Source organism: Acipenser ruthenus, chromosome 20 (genome assembly GCF_902713425.1).
Source record: "Acipenser ruthenus chromosome 20, fAciRut3.2 maternal haplotype, whole genome shotgun sequence".
In the NCBI taxonomy this organism is placed as follows: Eukaryota; Metazoa; Chordata; class Actinopteri; order Acipenseriformes; family Acipenseridae; genus Acipenser; species Acipenser ruthenus.
The window spans coordinates 3,264,298-3,283,353 of NC_081208.1; the positions used below are offsets into that span (position 1 = coordinate 3,264,298).

A 19,056-nucleotide genomic window follows, 5' to 3' on the forward strand; every position below is an offset into this window, starting at 1 on the left:
GGACGGTACCATTGTTTCTGATGTGATGGGAATTTATACATATGTAGAGCTTTAAAACCTATGACTAATGCACAGTAAATTAAGCGCCCAATGCCCATTACTGACATTTAAAAAAAAAAAAAAAAAACTAATATCCAATATCACCACCCAAACAAACAGCACACCGGAGCACCGAATGGTAGAGAAAACAAGTATTATAGTGTTAGGTTGCATTGCCTTTCATTTCATAGTGTAACATAGTGTACTGTTTATGGGGTTTTCTGCTACTGCTCTCCAGTCTTGAATTGTTGAAGCAAGGAGCCTGAAGCACAATTCTACTTTTCATTTAATTTCTATTTTCTTGATGAAGTATGAATTAATTGTTATGATGTTTTGAATTCAAACAATAAATGCTACTCAATTGACTTTAAAATATCTACAGTGAAAGAGTTTTTCTCTTGAACCAGTATTACAGGCTCTTGAATCACCGTGACCTGTTGAAAACCAACAACTACCAGCTCATCCCAGTGCTGGCCATTGCTGGAATTTCCTAGTTGTAGGAATCGTGGGGGTCACGTGACCCCCACGATTCCTACAACTAGGAAATGCAAAAGTATGTGGGGCAAACTGAAAACAACAGGTCTTCCAGACTGATGCTAACAAAACAAGATCTTTCCCACAGAATGAGGTTCTTCTCCTGCCAAAACATTATACTAATCCTTGTAAACAACATTCGTAACCTCCTCCTGCTGCAAGCATTAGCAGGGCCCTGCTTGTTTAGTTCATAGAGTGGCATGTAGGTTCAGGTGTAAAGCTGTCCTACAGAAATGTGTTTGAAATAGAGACAGCAGTTGCTCCCGTCTTATTATTGCATCCCATTCTCTCTCATTACAGGTTCACAGCGGTGCACCTGGGATCCCAATTGGACCATGGCAGGGCTCGGCTGTACCAGACAGAGGCACGGGAGCACCAGGAGACAGATCCTAATCCATGTTAACAGGCGCCAAAGCCTAAATTGAAAGAGTAATGGGCTTCTCAGAGTGAGGATTAACTTCAACGCAAGATTCAACATCAATTCATCAAGTGCAATTTTCTGTTATTAGCCTTGCTTTTAAAAGCAGCTGGGAAGTAAATGCGATTTCATTTTTAGCTCTGCCCTAACTCCTCATTTTGACAACAGCCTTGCTTTCTCTCATAATACTAGGCAAAATCTGTGATTTTCATACAGCCGTTTATAAAATCTGTTATAGGAACGAGCACTGTCAGTTTTGACACTTCAATATATTTCAAGCAGTATTTGTTTAAAGATTAGAAAATCTGTCCTAGCGCTATTTGAAAGGTACTGTATGCTCCTGGACAATCCTGAACAAATTCGGGCATCAAATTTCAAATTTTCAAATGTATTTATTTAACCAGGATAGAACCCTTGGGATATATACAGCATATATCTCATATACAAGGGGGCCCTGGCAAGATAAACAATGTTATAAAATCAATAAATCATTCAGGACAAAACAGTTCAAACAATCAAAAACAATAATACAAATAAAAGTAAAAATAATAGTTAATATTTACAGGATCTGCATCTACATACTACTACAGATTTCTACATATGAAAAATACCTACCGAGCACAGTTCTGCTGTGGATCAAAGGTACCGGGATACTCTAGATCACAAAGAGATATGTAATGATTTACCAGGAAAAGTCCATATTAAATGGTTAGATCAAACATGTACAGTCATAACAAGACTATGGCCTCCTCCTCCTAGTATTGTATCAAAAGACACATCATTGTTTCCTGCTCATACATATCATATGAATAATATTTCATAGCTTTGGTGGCACCTTTTTTTTTAATGCTAGTGTGCTCAAATATTTTTGCACAATTTTTATTAGCTTTACCACAGCACTCCCGATGAACTGAAGATCATTAGGCATGCTTACTGCTATATCCAACTGGAAGGCTTTTGTTATTATAGGCCAGACTACATTTAACCCTTTCAACCCTTATCTTAGTGCAGTATGTTAACATATGCCGAGGAAATCACGCTGAAATCTCACAGGACTCCTAAGTCCCAGTCTGAGGAAGTGTATCAATAAATATTTAAAGAAATGTGTTTATTCTCAGGTATACTCAATAAAGGAGCTCCTTCTTTAATCATTAACTTAATTTCGACAAAAATAATCCAGGACTGAAAGGGTTATCTTGATTATGGGTGGCATCATAGAACTGACTGGCCCTTGTATGTACAGTAACAAAAACATGCACAGCAGGGCAATGCAACAAGAAAGAAAGAAAATGGCATGGTGGTCTGCTGGTGCTTGCTGCTGAATTAAATAGCCTAACAGTGCAAACTTTTTCATATCCATGAACGAGCAACATTTGAATCACCCTGTACTTTAATACTAACAATAGCAACTATCAAAACCCCTTTTACTTTGTACTGTATTAAATACAATTTGGCTTCTGCTCCCGACTACAAAAAAACACACGACTCGAGCAGTAATAGACATGGAGCTTGTTGGAAGTAATAGCAAGCTTCTGTTCTGAAGTACGCTATTTGTGCCTCAATCAATGAAATGGTTTAAAAACATGATATAGTCTAGTCTGCTGCAAGAATTCATTATCTAACTCAGGGTGGAGCAATGGGTAATGTTTGTACTTGTTAAAGGCATGTTACCCTGGGATAGGTGCTTTTGTATTTGAAGAGCTGAGGGTTCAATATCCCATCCAGGATTGAATCAAACCTTAATTGAGGTCCTGGTTTCTGATTGTACAGCAAGACCTGCGTCTGGAGTACTTGAGTCAACTGACAAAATCACTGTTTTGAATGATTGCCTTACAAGTTGCTACAGTCTATCTGGCGGGGTTACTGGCAGAGAATTGCACGGCACCACAGTACAGTGCCAGGACTTTTATATTCGACAGAGACTCCCATTAACATGAAACATGGTTTAAGCACAAAGCTTTTATAGCTCTTGTTTTAACAGGTACAACCTACACAGTTAATGAGCTGTTAAGATTACATGCACATTTTAAACCTCCAAGAATCTCCAAAACCATTATGGCAGCTTGGTACAGCCAGGACACGATCCTGTGCTCCCCTGACTGAATGACACCCTGCACACCAATCGGCTGTGCCTTCACCAGGTGAGCCACTCTGGGATCCCCTGAGAGCCAGCTTTTAGATCCTTGCATGCAAAGTAGATAGTTATCTATTATCAAAGTCTTGCATATTCTCAGTGATAAGTTTATCCCTGCTTCAGACTTGAAATGAAAGCAATTAATGAGATGGGGACTTTGAACACGCATCATGACAGGAAGTGGTACACATGCAAATCAGATGGAATCTTCCTGTCCTTGATTTTAACAGCCACTGTTCAACTTTTCATTTCTAAGTTTGGATTGTCTCTGACAGTAAAATGCCCTAGAGCTGCTCTGCTCCATGCTGGTCTTCGGGTGTTACAGTCCCCCTCCCATGCTCTTTGTACTGTCTTTAACTCCATGTAATTCCCCTGTCTTATGGATCCAGTATAGGAGAGTGGCACAGCATGGGTTAACTGGAAATGCTGTCCAGCTAAATGGTTGACTCTAATTGATGCTTGTTGTCAGACGGTCGCCCAAAAGCCGAATACATAATAAAACAAAAAAGCTACAAGACACCACACAATGCTGGAAAACCCTACTGCCCGTCCCCTCTCTAAACACTTTGACAAGCAGTTATAATGCAAAAAGTTACTCCCCAAAACAAGAACAAATAAGGAAGGTTGCCAAAATACAGCAATTCCATATTTGGGAGAAGAAAAAAGGATTCCAATGGACATATCCTTTCTCTCTATCTGGAATAATTCTGTAAATTGAAGAAAATTCAATGCATTTCACCATGCACTTTTTATAGCATGCAGGGTTTCAGTGAGTTCAGGATTAGATTAATGATGGGATTTAGGATTAAATGACATAGTCAAAACAAAGTGATATTGAAATAGTATTTTAATGAGTGTTTTTTATTGAAAGAGGTGTGTATTGTGTAGCTTTTTCTTTTTAAATAACTGTAATAATATGCACTGATTATACTTTACACTGGTATACGAATAGAGAAATAAATAACTGAAGCTTTAACTTTAATAGGTAGACTGGGGTGTACAGTATGTGTGTGTTTTATCCTCATTACATTTAGAAAAGGAATACAGTACAATTACCAATACAACATTGATTCCAGGAAGGGGCAACTGGCTCTACATTCCTTATTATCTTATTCAGAACCTAATCAAGCTGCACAGAGATAAAAAAAAATCCCTTTGTTTTCAAATGAGTCCCTGACAAAGTGACACCAAAGCATCAGGTGACGGCAGTCAATTTTACAAAAGGTTGCTTCATGTTGCCACAGGGACAAGAGCTAGTTTTCCGCTTGAGTGATCCTTAAAAAGTTAGAGCGGCAAAGACAGTAGCACCCCATTTCTAGTTTCTCGTCTCACATTGACATTGATCATTTCCATTACTCGCTGAACTGGAGTCTGGAGGGTGTCAGCCGGACCGCAATCCCAGCCTCTGCCTTTTGATGTCAAGCAGGCTGCTCTTTGTTTAATGAGGAAATGCAATCGCTGCCTTCTTGTGTGGAAGGACCTCATTTTTCTATGGAGCAGCAAGCATTAGAGCTGAGATGTTTGTGTTCAGATCGAAACAGCCCCCGGGGGTCATGGATAGGTCTGTGAGTGTGTGTGTCATGTTTGTCTTTTGAATTCAGCTGCACGCTCGACTGAACATTATTTCCCGGAGTCCAGGGTGACACATTATCAGATGTGCCTTGACTTTATGTATTGTCTCTCCCGTCTTGATCAAATTTGAAAAGATATCACCAGGTTCTCTACCTCTGAGGTGCAACACACACAACAAATATGTACTCCTTGGTCTATCAATGTAAAAGTAATTCTGGTTCGTTAGTAAGTCGTAAAGTGATTTATTTAAGGGATAACAGCATTTAGTGTACACATTTTCTTTATCCGAGAAGGAGTCAAGGTTTTATACTAGTGATGGAGGCAGTTGTCTTTCAGTGCACAAATGCATCCTACTCTTTTTTAAGGTCCTCGACTCTGAACCTTCAAAGGACTTCATCCAGTGCCAGTCTGTGTGCTGTGCTGTGAATGGGGACCTTTGTGACGTTAGCTTGATAAAACTATGTCCTGTTATCGTCACAGTCACAAAGTGTGGATTTTTTTTTTTTACTTACAGCTAAAACTCAATTGGCTTAATTTCAAAGCAAACTCAGGAATATTAATAATACTGTAATAGAATAGCTGACTACTGAATAAGGCCCTCCTGTGGTGACAGCGTCCTAAATGCAATACTTAAAATTAATGGTACACTATATAAAATTAAATCTAAATGAACTGTTCATCAAAGGAACTGAGCATTTGTTGTTGCTATGGCACCACTATCATTTTTATTTAATCCAGACCACAGCCCTTTACTTGTTCGAGGGGTTATAGGTTGGTAGGAACCGGTCTCTGGTACTTTTTAACTGTAGAACATTTATATTTTGAGTTATATAGAAATTAGATAAACTGTGAGATTTTTATTTTTTAGTTCCTTATTTCTTCTCATAAGACAAAAATGGGAATCGAACACATTTATCCAAATAATAATTATCATTGAATAATTGCAAAGACATTTAAAAAACAACCAGTGGGCGTCATTAGATTTGCTCTTTGTTTGAGTTAATCGTCTTTACACTGATTCATGAATCATTGCGTCCTTTCAATTTCTCGTACTTCTCTAAGATGTTACATTTAATTACACACCAGCGCTCTGAAGTGTGAACTGGCAGTCTTGCACGCCTTTGTATTAGGTTCACAGCTAACTTTGAGCATGAATCTGTTATTCATCAAAGTAGAAATGTCATGTTTTATTTCAAAGTACTAACTCCGCGAATGTGATATCATGGCAACACATAATTAAAAGCACTCAGGTAGAAGAACAGAACAGAACAGATTTCACTCATGATGATTTCTTTCCTTACTTAAGAAGAATCACAATATATAGGCTATTTGTAGAAGAACTTCCATAAATTAGAGCTATATGAATCAAATCTTATCATTTTGTTCTCAGGTTCTGAAACCAGTTTCTTAAACGAATGATAAGGCTTCAAAACCCATTTTAAACAGATCTTTTTTCAAGTACTATGCTTTAGATTAAGACACTTGCACTGCTGCTTCCTGTTACAATCTCACTTCCTGTGCTGAAGGTCAATAAAGTCTCATATTGGAAGTAATAAGGTACTGTACCAAGAAGCAGTAGCTTCCCTTATTTATAGTGTACTTGTAAAATTTAAGTAAAAACGTGCTGTTCTTTTCGCTTCAAAATAGCTAGAATATTGGAAAGTATATACAGTAATAATATCTTGTTTTGGTTTTGGTTTAGCAGTCAGTGACTGACCTCTACCCTCTTACAATCAGCCACACACATATCTCGATGCACCTTTGAAAAACACAATCAATGCTTACATTTGCTAACGAAATAGCCTTCCGGGCTACCTTATAATTATAACTCTCAACGAGCACTTGAGAACTAGGATGTAGTTTAAAGACCCACTTAGCTGAAATAATTGTTTAGTATTAGGATGACAAATTTACCATTAGCATGTATAATCCTCCGTCCGTTTTAATAGCGGCAGGAAATCATTTCATTTCATATTTATTGGGTTGTTTATGTCAGTTCGGATGCGTTCGCATTTCCAATTCATTTAAAATTCATAACGCTGCTGGGATTGGCTCTGGTAAAGCAGCACGCACCTGTTAGTTTACTGGTACCCTTTTGTTTTTCAACAGCGTAATCTGGTCCCATTCATCAAAAAAGCCTGATTGCTTCTCAACATGAACTGTGGCTCTGTCTTACAGATTAGCTCTTAGAAGGCTGGTAAGGTATATTTAAGCTTTTAAGGGCCCGGTAAGGAGTGTTGATTGGAAGTTTCTGAAAAACCTGCCACGCTTACAGCAGGACAGCAAGTATGTCATTGAGTGATCAAAGTCTTGCAAGCAAGTGGCTTAAACCACACAGAACTTGTTTGGTACAATATGGAAACCCTCAGAGAAGAATTAATGATGCCTAATCAGAGAAATATCTGGTTAATCTTATTACAATCACAGCCTATAAGAACCTTCAAACTAATTCTTCTTGGTTTTACAAGTGGTACAATTGTCAAGAAAGGCACAATTGCCAATTATAAAGGTTTCTCAGACCCCCATTAGAGCTAAGCTTTAACTTGTAGCCTGCAAAAAAGGATTCACAATATAAAAACATGTACCATTATGCTTTAACTATGATAAGCCTATCAATATTGTAAAAAGTGTAAAGCTATCAATATTGTAAATACAAATAAACTTTAAATACAAATAAACTATAAAGCACAGTTAAACATCACGATTTTTGCGTATTATGGCTACATTTCTGCTGACTTCATTCAGTAAATTAATCCTGTGCAAAATTTCACCCTGAAATAAAAAAGAATCACAGCAATAGTGAAATATCATTTTTTGTTGTGACTAATTTCGATAAACAGTTGCATAGCCACTTTGTAGGTCGTGTTGAGCTGAAATAATCACTGTTTATAGGAAAATGATTAAACAGACCAACTTTGTTTGCACGGACTGATAGCCATGGGTTTAATCAAACATTAATTTCACAAGCAAACCATCCAGATTTCTGATGCGGTTCACTTCTGAGAATCACCACCTTCTCAAAAAGTGTGGCAATGGATGGGGAGTTTAAACTGCTCCCTACTCCCTGTGTTATTTTCAATTAAAACAATTAAAAAAAACAAAAAGAAAATACTTGTTTTGATCTGCTCAGCATCTTCCTGCACTTTCACTTCAAAGGCAGATCAATACTAGGGTTCAGTAACCTGACGTACACAGAGGTCAAAGATTAGCTGTCTCTTCAGTTTGTATTTACTGAACTACATTAGTTTATAAGTGCTGTGAAAGAAGAGCATGATGAGGTAAGAGCACAATACATTGTTTTAATGCCTGTAGGATTCACTTTTAAAATGCTGATAACCATGTACAGCTATGACCAAAAGTTTTGCACCACCTTATAGAATTAACTCATTTTGCTTCATAAAGTCGAATGAAACCTGCTGAATAATGTTACGTTAACATATTGAATTACGTACTGCTTTGTAGTTTTCCATATACTTAACAAAAAACTGACAAAACATTTTAAAAAGTGACGAAATCTAACATTAAATACTGTACTAATATTATGGCTTCCGGTAGACTTATGTGACTTTTTCTAGTTTCTTTGATTACATGATGTTAAATAAAAGATCTAAATTATGTTCATATAGGTTTTTTTTCTTTAAATAACGCCTCAAACCTAAAATTCTAGATGTTGCAAATCTTTTGTCCAAAGCTGTATTGCTATATAAAGCCTTTGTAGGTGTGACATTAATAATGAAATGATCAAGTATACTTAATTCAATAAGATACCATATTATATGTCATAAACAGTAGCACATACATTACTAAAGTAGCATTTAGTAGAAACCCATTTTTATTACATATTTAAGAAGATTGTTTATTTATAATCCCATGTCAAAATTGTAAAATGGTATCTGAAAACAACACAATTTTAAAAATCTTCCATTTTAATTTTGGTTTTGCTTTCTGACTTATAACAAGATGTTGTTTATAACCTCCTGCTGCTGTATGTTGTAGCACCTGTAATCAACGTGGAGTGCACGGAAGGCTAAATAACCTATGGAAGAATGCAGTAAACAGAAGAGGAATTATATAGTGTAAAATGTAATACTGTACTGCAACTTTAGTTTAATTATCTGAGCTGTTTATTTTGTTCGGTTCTTTTTTGTTCCTTTAAAATAAAGTGCTTTGACACATATGCTTTTAGCTTTAAAGTATGCTGCAATGTTATCCAGTATTTCAAGTGCTGCAATTGTATTTCCTTTTTCACAGGTTGCTGGTAATTGCAGTCAGTGTGCTGCATTTAGCTTTCAGTATTGACCTAAAAGCCTCACATGGAAGTTTTTCCACACCTGGATTTCCAAACCCCTATCCCAATAATATCAAGCGGATATGGAACATTACAGTTCCTGTGGGGAACAGGATTAAGCTTTACTTCACAAACTTCAATCTAGAACCTTCCTACCTGTGTGAATATGACTACGTTCAGGTAACTTTTCTTCTTAAGTCTCAACCCTAGTTAAGGGAAAATATATCCTTAAGTGCTGTTAGTGTATAAAGATAAGTATGTATTCATATTTTTATGATTTTAACTTTAAGAACACTGAGGTGCTTTCATTAATGTGTCTACGTGCTTGTGTCTGAATATTTGATTTAAAGTAAAAAAAACAAACACAACTTTTCAGATTCTCACGGGAGGGAACGAAACGGCACGGTTTTGTGGAGAGAATGGTATAGACACTGAGGAGGCCCCCGGGGTTACTGCAATCTACTCAACAGACAACACCATGACAGTCATTTTCAGAACTGACTATTCCAACGAGAAGAGGTTTACCGGCTTTACAGCTTTCTTTGCATCCGAAGGTAGACACTTCAACCTTGTTTATGTGGTTTGTAAAGCGCACTGTGCTATTGCAGAACAGAAAACCTTAATACAATTTCAAAAGCGTTTATCCACCAGCCTCTTATCAACTCCTTTTCTATTCTGGCTCAATCATTATTATAAGTTTCCCATTTCTCTTTGACAAGCATTTATAATAAAACGTGGGGATATTATAGTGGAGACTGAAGACAAAACACTACTGTTAAGTTAATTGAAATTAAGGAAGTGTGAAATGCTTGTGGGCTAGTAACTGGATGGCTCTAATCAGTCGAGTCAGACAGATTACAACAGAAAATTGATTTCTCTGCGTTCTTCCATTTCCTACCTCCCTGCTTGCATTGATGACAGGTTTAAGCTCCGCACTTCCTACGCTTTGCAGTTTCACCGCCTCTGCCTAATCATATAGACAGGCTCCTTTCCATGGGTGATTCGTATATATATGCATAGCGGTAAACAAAGCAAAATCCTTCAGCCCGTGCTAGCAAAAGGGTTTGTTAGAATGGGCTTAACGTTGTTCTCTAAATTGGTATATAGTGTATAGTAGTCACATACACTATATATATATATATATATTACAATATGAGTGAATTGTCTGTAGCAAAAAAAAAAAAAATCATAATAGTAATTAATGTCAAAATGGTAGCGCTGCATAAGGTGTAAAATAATGCAATGTTAGTATAATTACTGTATGTGGCCTCAGTTAGTGGCTCCTTGTACTTTTCCCAGAGTGCCCTTGGACCCTTTGACATTCTTCCTGTTTCCTGTTATGAATGACATGGTTGGAACCCAGTTGCTAAGACCCTTTGCCACTAAGTGAAACCCAGACCCTAGCCTTGAGAACCACTGATATAGTGCCTTCAACCTATTCAATGTGTTCTTTGAGCCTGTTATATTAACCTTTCTAGCACTGAAAATGAGGTGCTATGCCATAACATTCATTATTATCCTTGTTTAACTAAATGTAAAATAGGACAAGAAGCCACGTTTGACTTTATTTCTGGCTTCAAACGATAACAACAATGCCATGAAAGATGTTTCTGGTCTGATATCTTTCCTAATGTCACTTGATTTCTAGGAATTATTTTGGCTTATCACTGCAAGTAGAGTTTAACTCATTCTTGACTGATGCAACCCCCCCCCCCCAAAAAAAATAAACCAATTTTGAGGCAATGTCCAGTTACAAAACAACGATTGGCAGATTGAATTTTAGAGCTGTCCACGGGAACGCGCAGGCGTGGGTTGATCCGCAGTTCTTAAAAGCTGTCCTCCCGGCTTACCATAATTAGCAGTGAAGGGTTCAGACAATTAACCTGTCATTGTCAACCCGGATTTACAGTGCCTGAGAGAAGGGCGTACTGTCTGTCACTCCCAGATCCTTGAGTGACAAAGCTGTCAGAAAGAATTACACGAGCTGCCAGTGCAATAATGATGATGATGATGATGATGATGCTTTTACACCTGCTGCTGCTGAGACGTCGCTTCTAAGTAAAAGGCCAGCCTGCCAGCCCTCAGTTCTCCTCTACACTTCTAACGAGCACCCAGAAGCATTACCTCCCACTAATCTACCCCCTCGAGGGCTTTGTCTGTGTGCTGTGGGTTACACAAGGCATTCTGTATACTCCAGATACAGGCACCGCAGCAAGCCTACAGCAAGTCTGCTCACTCGCACCTGACAAGGCTGCACATCTGTTGAGATCGCAGTGACTACATGGCCCACCAATAAACAGCTCCATAAGTTTCATTTATTTTAGTCCGTAAACTGTTTTATGGCTTGTACTGACTTGCTGCTTTTTATGGTTTATAAAAGTGGTTCATGAAATGTTTAATCATTGTTCCTGTTTTCCCAGATATTGATGAATGTGCAATCACAGAGGATGGAGAGCCTCTCTGTGACCATAATTGCCACAATTACGTGGGGGGCTATTACTGTACCTGCAGAATGGGGTACTTTCTCCATTCCAACAGGAGGACATGCACCGGTAAGGGGCTGTACTACATCAGACTGCTTTTTTGCATTACCCAGTGCCTTCACAAGTATTCAATTAGGAGATTGTATTATTAGTAAATCTGGCTTTGTGCAGTAGGTGGTGCATACAGTAAACCAGACAGAAACAACTATATAATTCATTCAATCATTTTAGTTTATAACATGTTTTTGGTGTGGTTTACTCCATTCAAGCATGGCGCTCTGCATATAAAGATTAAACGACCTTGGCAGGTGGTTTAATTGCACCAATCAAAAAACTCCAGAAGAATTCAATTGACTTTCCTGTCCCCAAAGCACATCCTCGTATGGTTCATTTAGCCAGGTTTGTCAAAGATTTAAAAGATGATGTTGAATAATGCGTCTGCCCTGGTGCTAGCCTGGCTGAGGCTCATGGGAGGTACCCAAGTCCAAGTATCTCTGACATGCATCATGAGTTCAACTAAATTACTTTGGGTGCCCGGGGGAATAAGATGTCAAGGCAAAGATAATTGATACCTTGCTTTCATACATAGCAGTAATAGCACCTGGTTACTTCCATAGATAATTCATCATTGTTAACACAACAGACTCTTTTTTTTTTTTTTAATTGTTGTAATTATTTACAAGAAAATGTTCTGATGCATAAACACTATATAGTTCTATGGATATATAAGTTTAAAATAGTTATGCTGAAATAATAATAATAATAATAATAATAATAATAATAATAATAATAATAATAATAATAATAATAATAATAATAATAATAATGAAAAACTAGTTACTAAATTAGTTGTTAGGTTTCCTTTACAATTTAGAAGACATCAAAGCAGGATAACGGCCAGAAATCATATTTAACCTTTGGGGAAAACAAATATTATTAATTAAAATAATACCTTTTTTAATTCTAATAATTGTTGTTGATAGATGGTCTAATAACCTAGTGGAATGTACATGAATTGGTGTCCTTTCATAGGAAGTCTAAAGGAACTCAATATGAAAACATTTATTACTTCATATGTAATTCCAAAGTTACATTAACATAGTTTACTTTCAAAATATAAGTATACTGCATCAATAAAAAATGGTTTTACCGTCTGAAATGTATGACTTTTCAATAATTTGGATTATACTCCCAGCCCAATTCACATTCACATTGTGTTCCATTCTGTTCCAAAGTCAAACACAAACAATTCAATAAGTCTGAGCTGATGACCTAGCGCCAGTCAAAGTACCCAATACACCCCTGTGGGACAACTAGCATTAAACTACATCAGTTCTTATTACTGAGGGGTTTGTTCTGCCTGTTGAGTGCTGCACAGTAAATGATGAATGACTTGCCTGGTGCGGTGTCTGTTGAGAGACCATAACACTTTTACTGTGACTGAACAACAATGCAATGCTAATCCTGCAGAAGATGACAGAACCCTATCTTCTCTATCAGCTCTGCAGTTGATTTTAACGTCTCAGTCTGAAAGGGAAGTTTCTTTCAATGTCAGATCTGTCTTATAATGGCCCTTGCTGTCCAGTTAATATGAGGCATGCCCAACATACACCATACATCATCACTGACGCTGCCTCATAACATTTTCTGTTGCTTTCAGCGATCCAAGCAGTGTCACACGATTTAATATGTATCTATTTATTTATCTATTTATTTTCCTCTAGTCAACTGCAGTGGACAGGTATTCACTGGACGATCTGGAGAGCTGATGAGTCCGGCGTTTCCCTCTTCCTACCCCAAGCTTTCCAGCTGTGACTACCACATTAGGGTGGAGGAGGGCTTCAGCATCGTACTGGAGTTCGTGCATTCCTTTGATGTAGAAACTCATCCAGACGTAAAATGTCCTTACGACGTTTTGAAGGTAAGCAGATTTGTGGTTAAAGCATAAATAGCTTCAAATGTCATTTGAATTGCCTTTAACCTCCCCCCCACCCCCACCCCCCCCCCACCCCCACTCCCGCTATTGTATCAACCTTTACCTGGCTTTGAGCTTGTCTGAAGAATCCTAGGTGCTGGGACTAACTGTCTTGCTCATTCCATTTAAATAATGTGGCAATGAGTGTAGTTACCATAGCATCAAAAGCAGGTAAGTACTTCCACTGTTTGTTTTCAAATACATTTTCCCTTGACAAAGCTATGTTAAACATACCGAAACGTTGGGAAGTTGGCTCTTTTGAGCAAAAACTATATATATATATATATATTAGAAAGGAGGTATAACTGCAGTGTACAAAAATGTACATATATATAGTTTGATATATATGTAGCATAGGTAGGGCTGGCAGGTAGAATACATCAGACAAGCTCAAAGCAATCTAAGGGAGAAAAATATTAATAACTCAATATGGGAACAATGAATCCAAAAAACACTTTGGATAACTGCAAGCGCAATAGCAATAGAACTGTTACAATGACCTTTGAATCTACTGACACTTCGAAGGGTGATCGTTTAGAAGCATTCTCTGTCACAGAGCACACAATGCACCCTTTCATGCATCTAATTGTATGTTATGCTGTATTTACAAGGCTTTGTGGCATTATGTGATGCAACCTTTATTTGACCCTTTTCCTGTTGCTATGTTTGCTATCCATTAACAGAGCAGGGGCTGAATATGGCAGGGCTTGAAATCGATGGATGGTGCACGGTGACTCTAGTGGTGTCAGGCCAGTCATTTTCTACAACTGCTGGGAGTAATGCATGGACTGTAATTTAGAAACATATTATTTTAGAACAAGCAGATTTGAAATCAGTTTGTTTGTTTCATTATTATAAAAGGTGCAATTAGAAGGACACATATGTAGGTCCATGCAATACTGACTGTAAGTGACACAACTGTAATAAGTTTTAGGGCTCACAAGTTCACCAATATATATAAAAAAATGATGGTCCATGCAGTAAATGTGGTTATTCTCTTTTGAAGATTAAAGCACAGAAAAAGGAGTATGGGCCGTTGTGTGGAACATCACTGCCGTCGAAAATGGAGACAGGAAGCAATGAGGTGGATGTTACTTTTACAACTGACTCCTCAGGGACCAACACTGGATGGAAAATCATGTACACAACCACAGGTACTTCTCTAAACAATAGAGTCTGTGTCACTGGATTTGAACATACCCAAACGCAATGCATGATAGTGGAATAGGAATTTGTGTTTTGGTGAGTTACTATCACTTTGCATATTAAAGGGATTTATATGGAAGGAAAATGATTGCAATTCGTTTTGTTTTTTCTTAGCTGCATTAGTACATATCTTTACCTCCACAGAACCACAGCATGCTAATCTTCTCTATCATTCCCCACAGCTATGCCTTGTCCTGATCCTGTAGCGCCTCCCCATGGTCAAATCTCCCCGTCCAACACAAGATTCATCTTCAAAGATCGCATTAGGCTAACTTGTGAGCTTGGATACGAGTTACTGCAGGTAAACATTTATCTTGTTTTTCCTGATTACTTTTACAGTACCAAGAGCCAGTTTCCAATACAAATTAATAAAAGTACATTAGTGAAAGCATCACAGACATAAACAAAGTAAAGGGAAAGGTACAGAAAGATAAACATACAATGAAATGTAATCTCCTATTTTAACGATCTAAACGTCTATCGTAGTCCTCTTTCCATTGTTTTTTTATTTATTCCCCTTACCTATGAACGCAATGTCTTGCTATCAGTCTTCTCAGTGGTATGAGCATGAAGCTTATGTTTACTCTAGGGGAATGTAGGACTGTCATCGTACGAAGCAGTTTGCAAGAAAGATGGAACCTGGGACAAACCGATGGCCAGATGCAGCTGTGAGTGACACCGTTTTTATTTATTTTTATTTATTCAATACAAACAGTAAAAATCAATGCAAATACATTAAGTACAAAGCTAGGATATGGATTCTAAACATTGTGGATGCGTGTGTCTGAAATAGCAATTTAGATAGCAGCTAACAACAGATATAGGCTAAAGAGCATTGAAAGCAAGAGAGAACAAGCGGGTCTTGAGAGTTGATTTGAAGTGAGTGACTGTGTGAGCTGCACGCACTAAAGCTGGGAGAGAGTTCCAGAGAGTCAGGGCCATGAAGCTAAAAGAGCGCTCCCCGAGTGTGGTGCACTTTTGCTTGGGTATGACTAGGGCTTCTAGTTTTCATCATTTTTATAGTTTGATCACGTGATGTGCCTTTAAACACATTTTGAGCTGATTCGCTTTCTTAATCAAACACTAATTACCAAAGGAAGCTGTTTCTTTTTACCATCATATCTTGATTGAGTTAACTGTAGAGTTATCTGCCATTCAGTTAAGGCTTAACAACTATTAATTAAGGTGTAAAGGGAGGGAGAGAGATGGAAAATAAAAAAATGAAGAAGCCCTAGGTATGACAAGCAAGCCAGAGTCAGAGGACCTCAGCTTGCGAGCAGGGACATAGCGGGTCAGCAGGTTGGAGTGATACTCTGGACCTGTGTACTCTGGACATGAGAATACTCATATAAAGATCTCGGTTTTGTTTCAGTGGTCGACTGCACACGTCCAGATAGCATCTTCAATGGCACACTTGACTTCACCACCACGACCTACCAGTCTGTTGCACGTTATGGTTGTAATGGCCCTTTCTATGTCATGAAAGGGAATGGAGACGGTAAGGACAGCGGTGTAGATGCTTAAAAACAACTTAACTCAGCACAGCCACATGCAGAAACCAAGATTTAAAAATAAACGTTTCCTTACAAGCTCCTTTTTGTCTTGCTGTTGATAATATGAGTTATACACTTGCAGGAAAGTACACGTGTGCCCAAGATGGCTACTGGAGGGACTCAGAGGGAAGCAATGCATTGCCGCAGTGTGAACCATGTGAGTAATCCATTCTGTTTTGTATCATCCAAACTGCAAGGTGTCCCATAATTGGTGTCTATTACCACATTTACTCCATAGTCTCTTGTGATCTCTCAACAAACAGACCTTGTTAAATGTATCTTGGCATTTCCATCAAGCAGTTGTAGTTGTAGGGATGCAAGCTTCTCCTCCTTTAGTAGTGGTTTGCCACTGTAAACTTCTTGAGGTATCGAATTGACAAGGCTGCTTTGAAAGCAAGGTTTTGGGGTAACTAACCTCCTTAAATACATTGGTTAATAAATCAACCAAATTTAAGGAAATTATCCAAGGGTGAACTTACTTGAATATTTGTCTATGATGCCGGTGCATTCCTTCTTATTATTTTATTTGCAACACCTTCCAGTAGTTGAAACTTTAGGTTTCTTTTCCCCCCAGCTTGTGGGTCTCCAACAGTTAGATCACTGGGACGAATTATTGGGGGACAACAGGCGCTGGAGAAACAGTTCCCGTGGCAAGTCCTGATGGAGGTGGGGGGAGATTTTAAAGGAGGAGCCACACTCCTTTACGACAACTGGGTCCTGACTGCCGCGCACGTGCTACACAACCACGGAGACGCCGCCAACGTGAGGGTGAAAATGGGAACCATTCACAGGGGGGACAGTAACGCTGTACTGGGCGTGACTGAGAAAATCTTCATTCACAAAGACTACAAGGACGACAATATCAACTACGATAACGATATTGCGTTGATCAAGCTGGAACACAGAGTGCCCATCAGTGAAAAAATCATGCCTATCTGCTTGCCAGGTAAAGAAGACAGGTTTGTTGTCAAACCTGAAGAGTATGGCATAGTGTCTGGATGGGGTGTGACACGAGCTTCAGGTTTAGGACGGGGTTCTCTTTCACTAAAGTATGTGGACTTGCCAGTGGTTGACTTTGAAACATGCAAAGCTGCCTATCAAGGTAAAGTGTCAGAGAATGGGCAGCCTCTTATTGTCACCAACAACATGATATGTGCCGGATTCAAGGCTGGCAAAAAAGATGCCTGCTCTGGCGACAGTGGTGGCCCTTTTGTTTTTTATGACCAGGAAAGAAGCAACTGGTTCCTTGGAGGCATAGTCTCCTGGGGATTAGAGTGCGCAAAGGCTGGGCAGTATGGGTTATACACCAAAGTGACCAATTACCTCCCATGGATTGAGGATATTATTTCAAAGAACCGTTAAATTTGAATCATCTTGTATATAACACGAGTGTCTTCTAATAGGAACTATATATCCAGATACGTTTTGAATCTGGAGGGGAACATTGATCAATGAATGCAGTAAGTAAAATGCTAAATAAATACAAATACATTAATCATAAAAATCGTATTAAAAATTTGAATTATTTTCAACTGCAACATTAATTGAATTAGGCTCCTCTCTATATTATAGAATGGGTGTTTTCAAAAAACTTTACTTTGCGCTTCTTTTAAAGTCGATTATTAGAGAGCTGTAAAACAGAAATTCTCAATGAAACAGGATTTAATCTCAGAGTAAGGTGTAAATTAAAGTTTGGTGAATAGGGTCCTGTACTACTGCTAAGAAACATGTAACCTTTCAGATTTTTAGCAAGACAAAAAAATAGCTTTTTCATACATGTTTCATATATATCCTTTCCTGCATGTTGTGGCCAGACCTGTCTTTCTCTAACTGAGATAAGCTTCAGACATATTCCTCAAAGCCTCATCCACAACCATGCTGTTACTGGCTCACGCTTCACTGGTGTGGAATAACCCAGAGTGATTCGCTCAATACAACAATTAGGCAGAGTAATACTAATGCTTTATTACACATCAAAATCAGCATGCAATACGAAAAAGGCACTTTATGCATAATTACCAGTTTTGGGGGTGACATGGTGTGCAGTCCTCATTTCTCTAGTCCAACAAATAAACTCTATACCAGCTTTTTTATACCCAACCAGTGGCACACTGTTTATACCACATAATGCTTTGTTGAATCTAAAGAAGTGTTTTATATGTTGCAGAATGGTAAATACAAAGTGTCAGTTTTGACCCTTCAAAGAATAGGGGTCACCTGACCCTTGACGAAGGGCTTAAGCTCATTCATTTTGTTGGCTAATAAAATGGCTCTATCCACCCATTCTGTATCGCTTTTTATTCCCAAAAACTTAATTATTTGCACTACCTAAATAGTAGTTCCAATCAGAGAAACATTACAAACAGCAAGTGCGTTGTAGTACCCTGTGATATTAGCTGATCTAGATCAGGCCATTGCACAGCCCTGATCTTATCCTGGTTAATACAGTTTAACACACAGCTTAGAAACTCTGTATAACACCTCTATTGCTGTGTTGTATCTCTTTGTACTCAAGGACTGATAATGAACTCAAATATTGCTTGCTGTCTACTTCCCTAGCTTCATATGTGTTTAATCTATCACTGTTGAAGAACACATCAGTGCAGAGTAAACACACAAACACCTGAGTCATGGAAACAGACAGGTGACAGATTGGAACATCTGCTGAAAGCAGACTTGAATAAAACAACTTACTCAACCATAGCTGGAAAAAATAAAATACATCTGAGACGTCTTGATTCTGGTTGTATTTTGAATATCCGCTAGAATTAGTACCTTAACTGTTCCATAATGTTGATCATGATTAGCACACTGTATATAGCAAACCTGTTTTCCACTTTTCTATTTTAATCAC

General features: G+C 38.1%; 1 protein-coding gene across 1 annotated transcript; it reads left to right on the plus strand.

Moving 5' to 3' along the window:
* The first annotated feature begins 7,870 nt into the window (after positions 1-7,870).
* LOC117425426 (mannan-binding lectin serine protease 2-like) lies at positions 7,871-18,481 on the plus strand. Its single transcript, XM_034042360.3, has 11 exons — positions 7,871-7,975; positions 8,949-9,165; positions 9,362-9,539; positions 11,406-11,537; positions 13,193-13,389; positions 14,450-14,597; positions 14,832-14,950; positions 15,239-15,317; positions 16,022-16,147; positions 16,285-16,359; positions 16,777-18,481. Exons 1-11 carry the CDS (start codon positions 7,968-7,970, stop codon positions 17,562-17,564), a joined length of 2,067 nt encoding a protein of 688 aa, XP_033898251.3. The 5' UTR covers positions 7,871-7,967; the 3' UTR covers positions 17,565-18,481.
* Positions 18,482-19,056: the final 575 nt, after the last annotated feature.

Bases quoted from the DNA above. Each gene is read 5' to 3' on its own strand.
- LOC117425426 (XM_034042360.3), top strand. The intron at 9,540-11,405 runs GTAGACACTTCA...CTGTTTTCCCAG, and splicing joins AGCTTTCTTTGCATCCGAAG to ATATTGATGAATGTGCAATC. The intron at 16,148-16,284 runs GTAAGGACAGCG...ATACACTTGCAG, and splicing joins CATGAAAGGGAATGGAGACG to GAAAGTACACGTGTGCCCAA.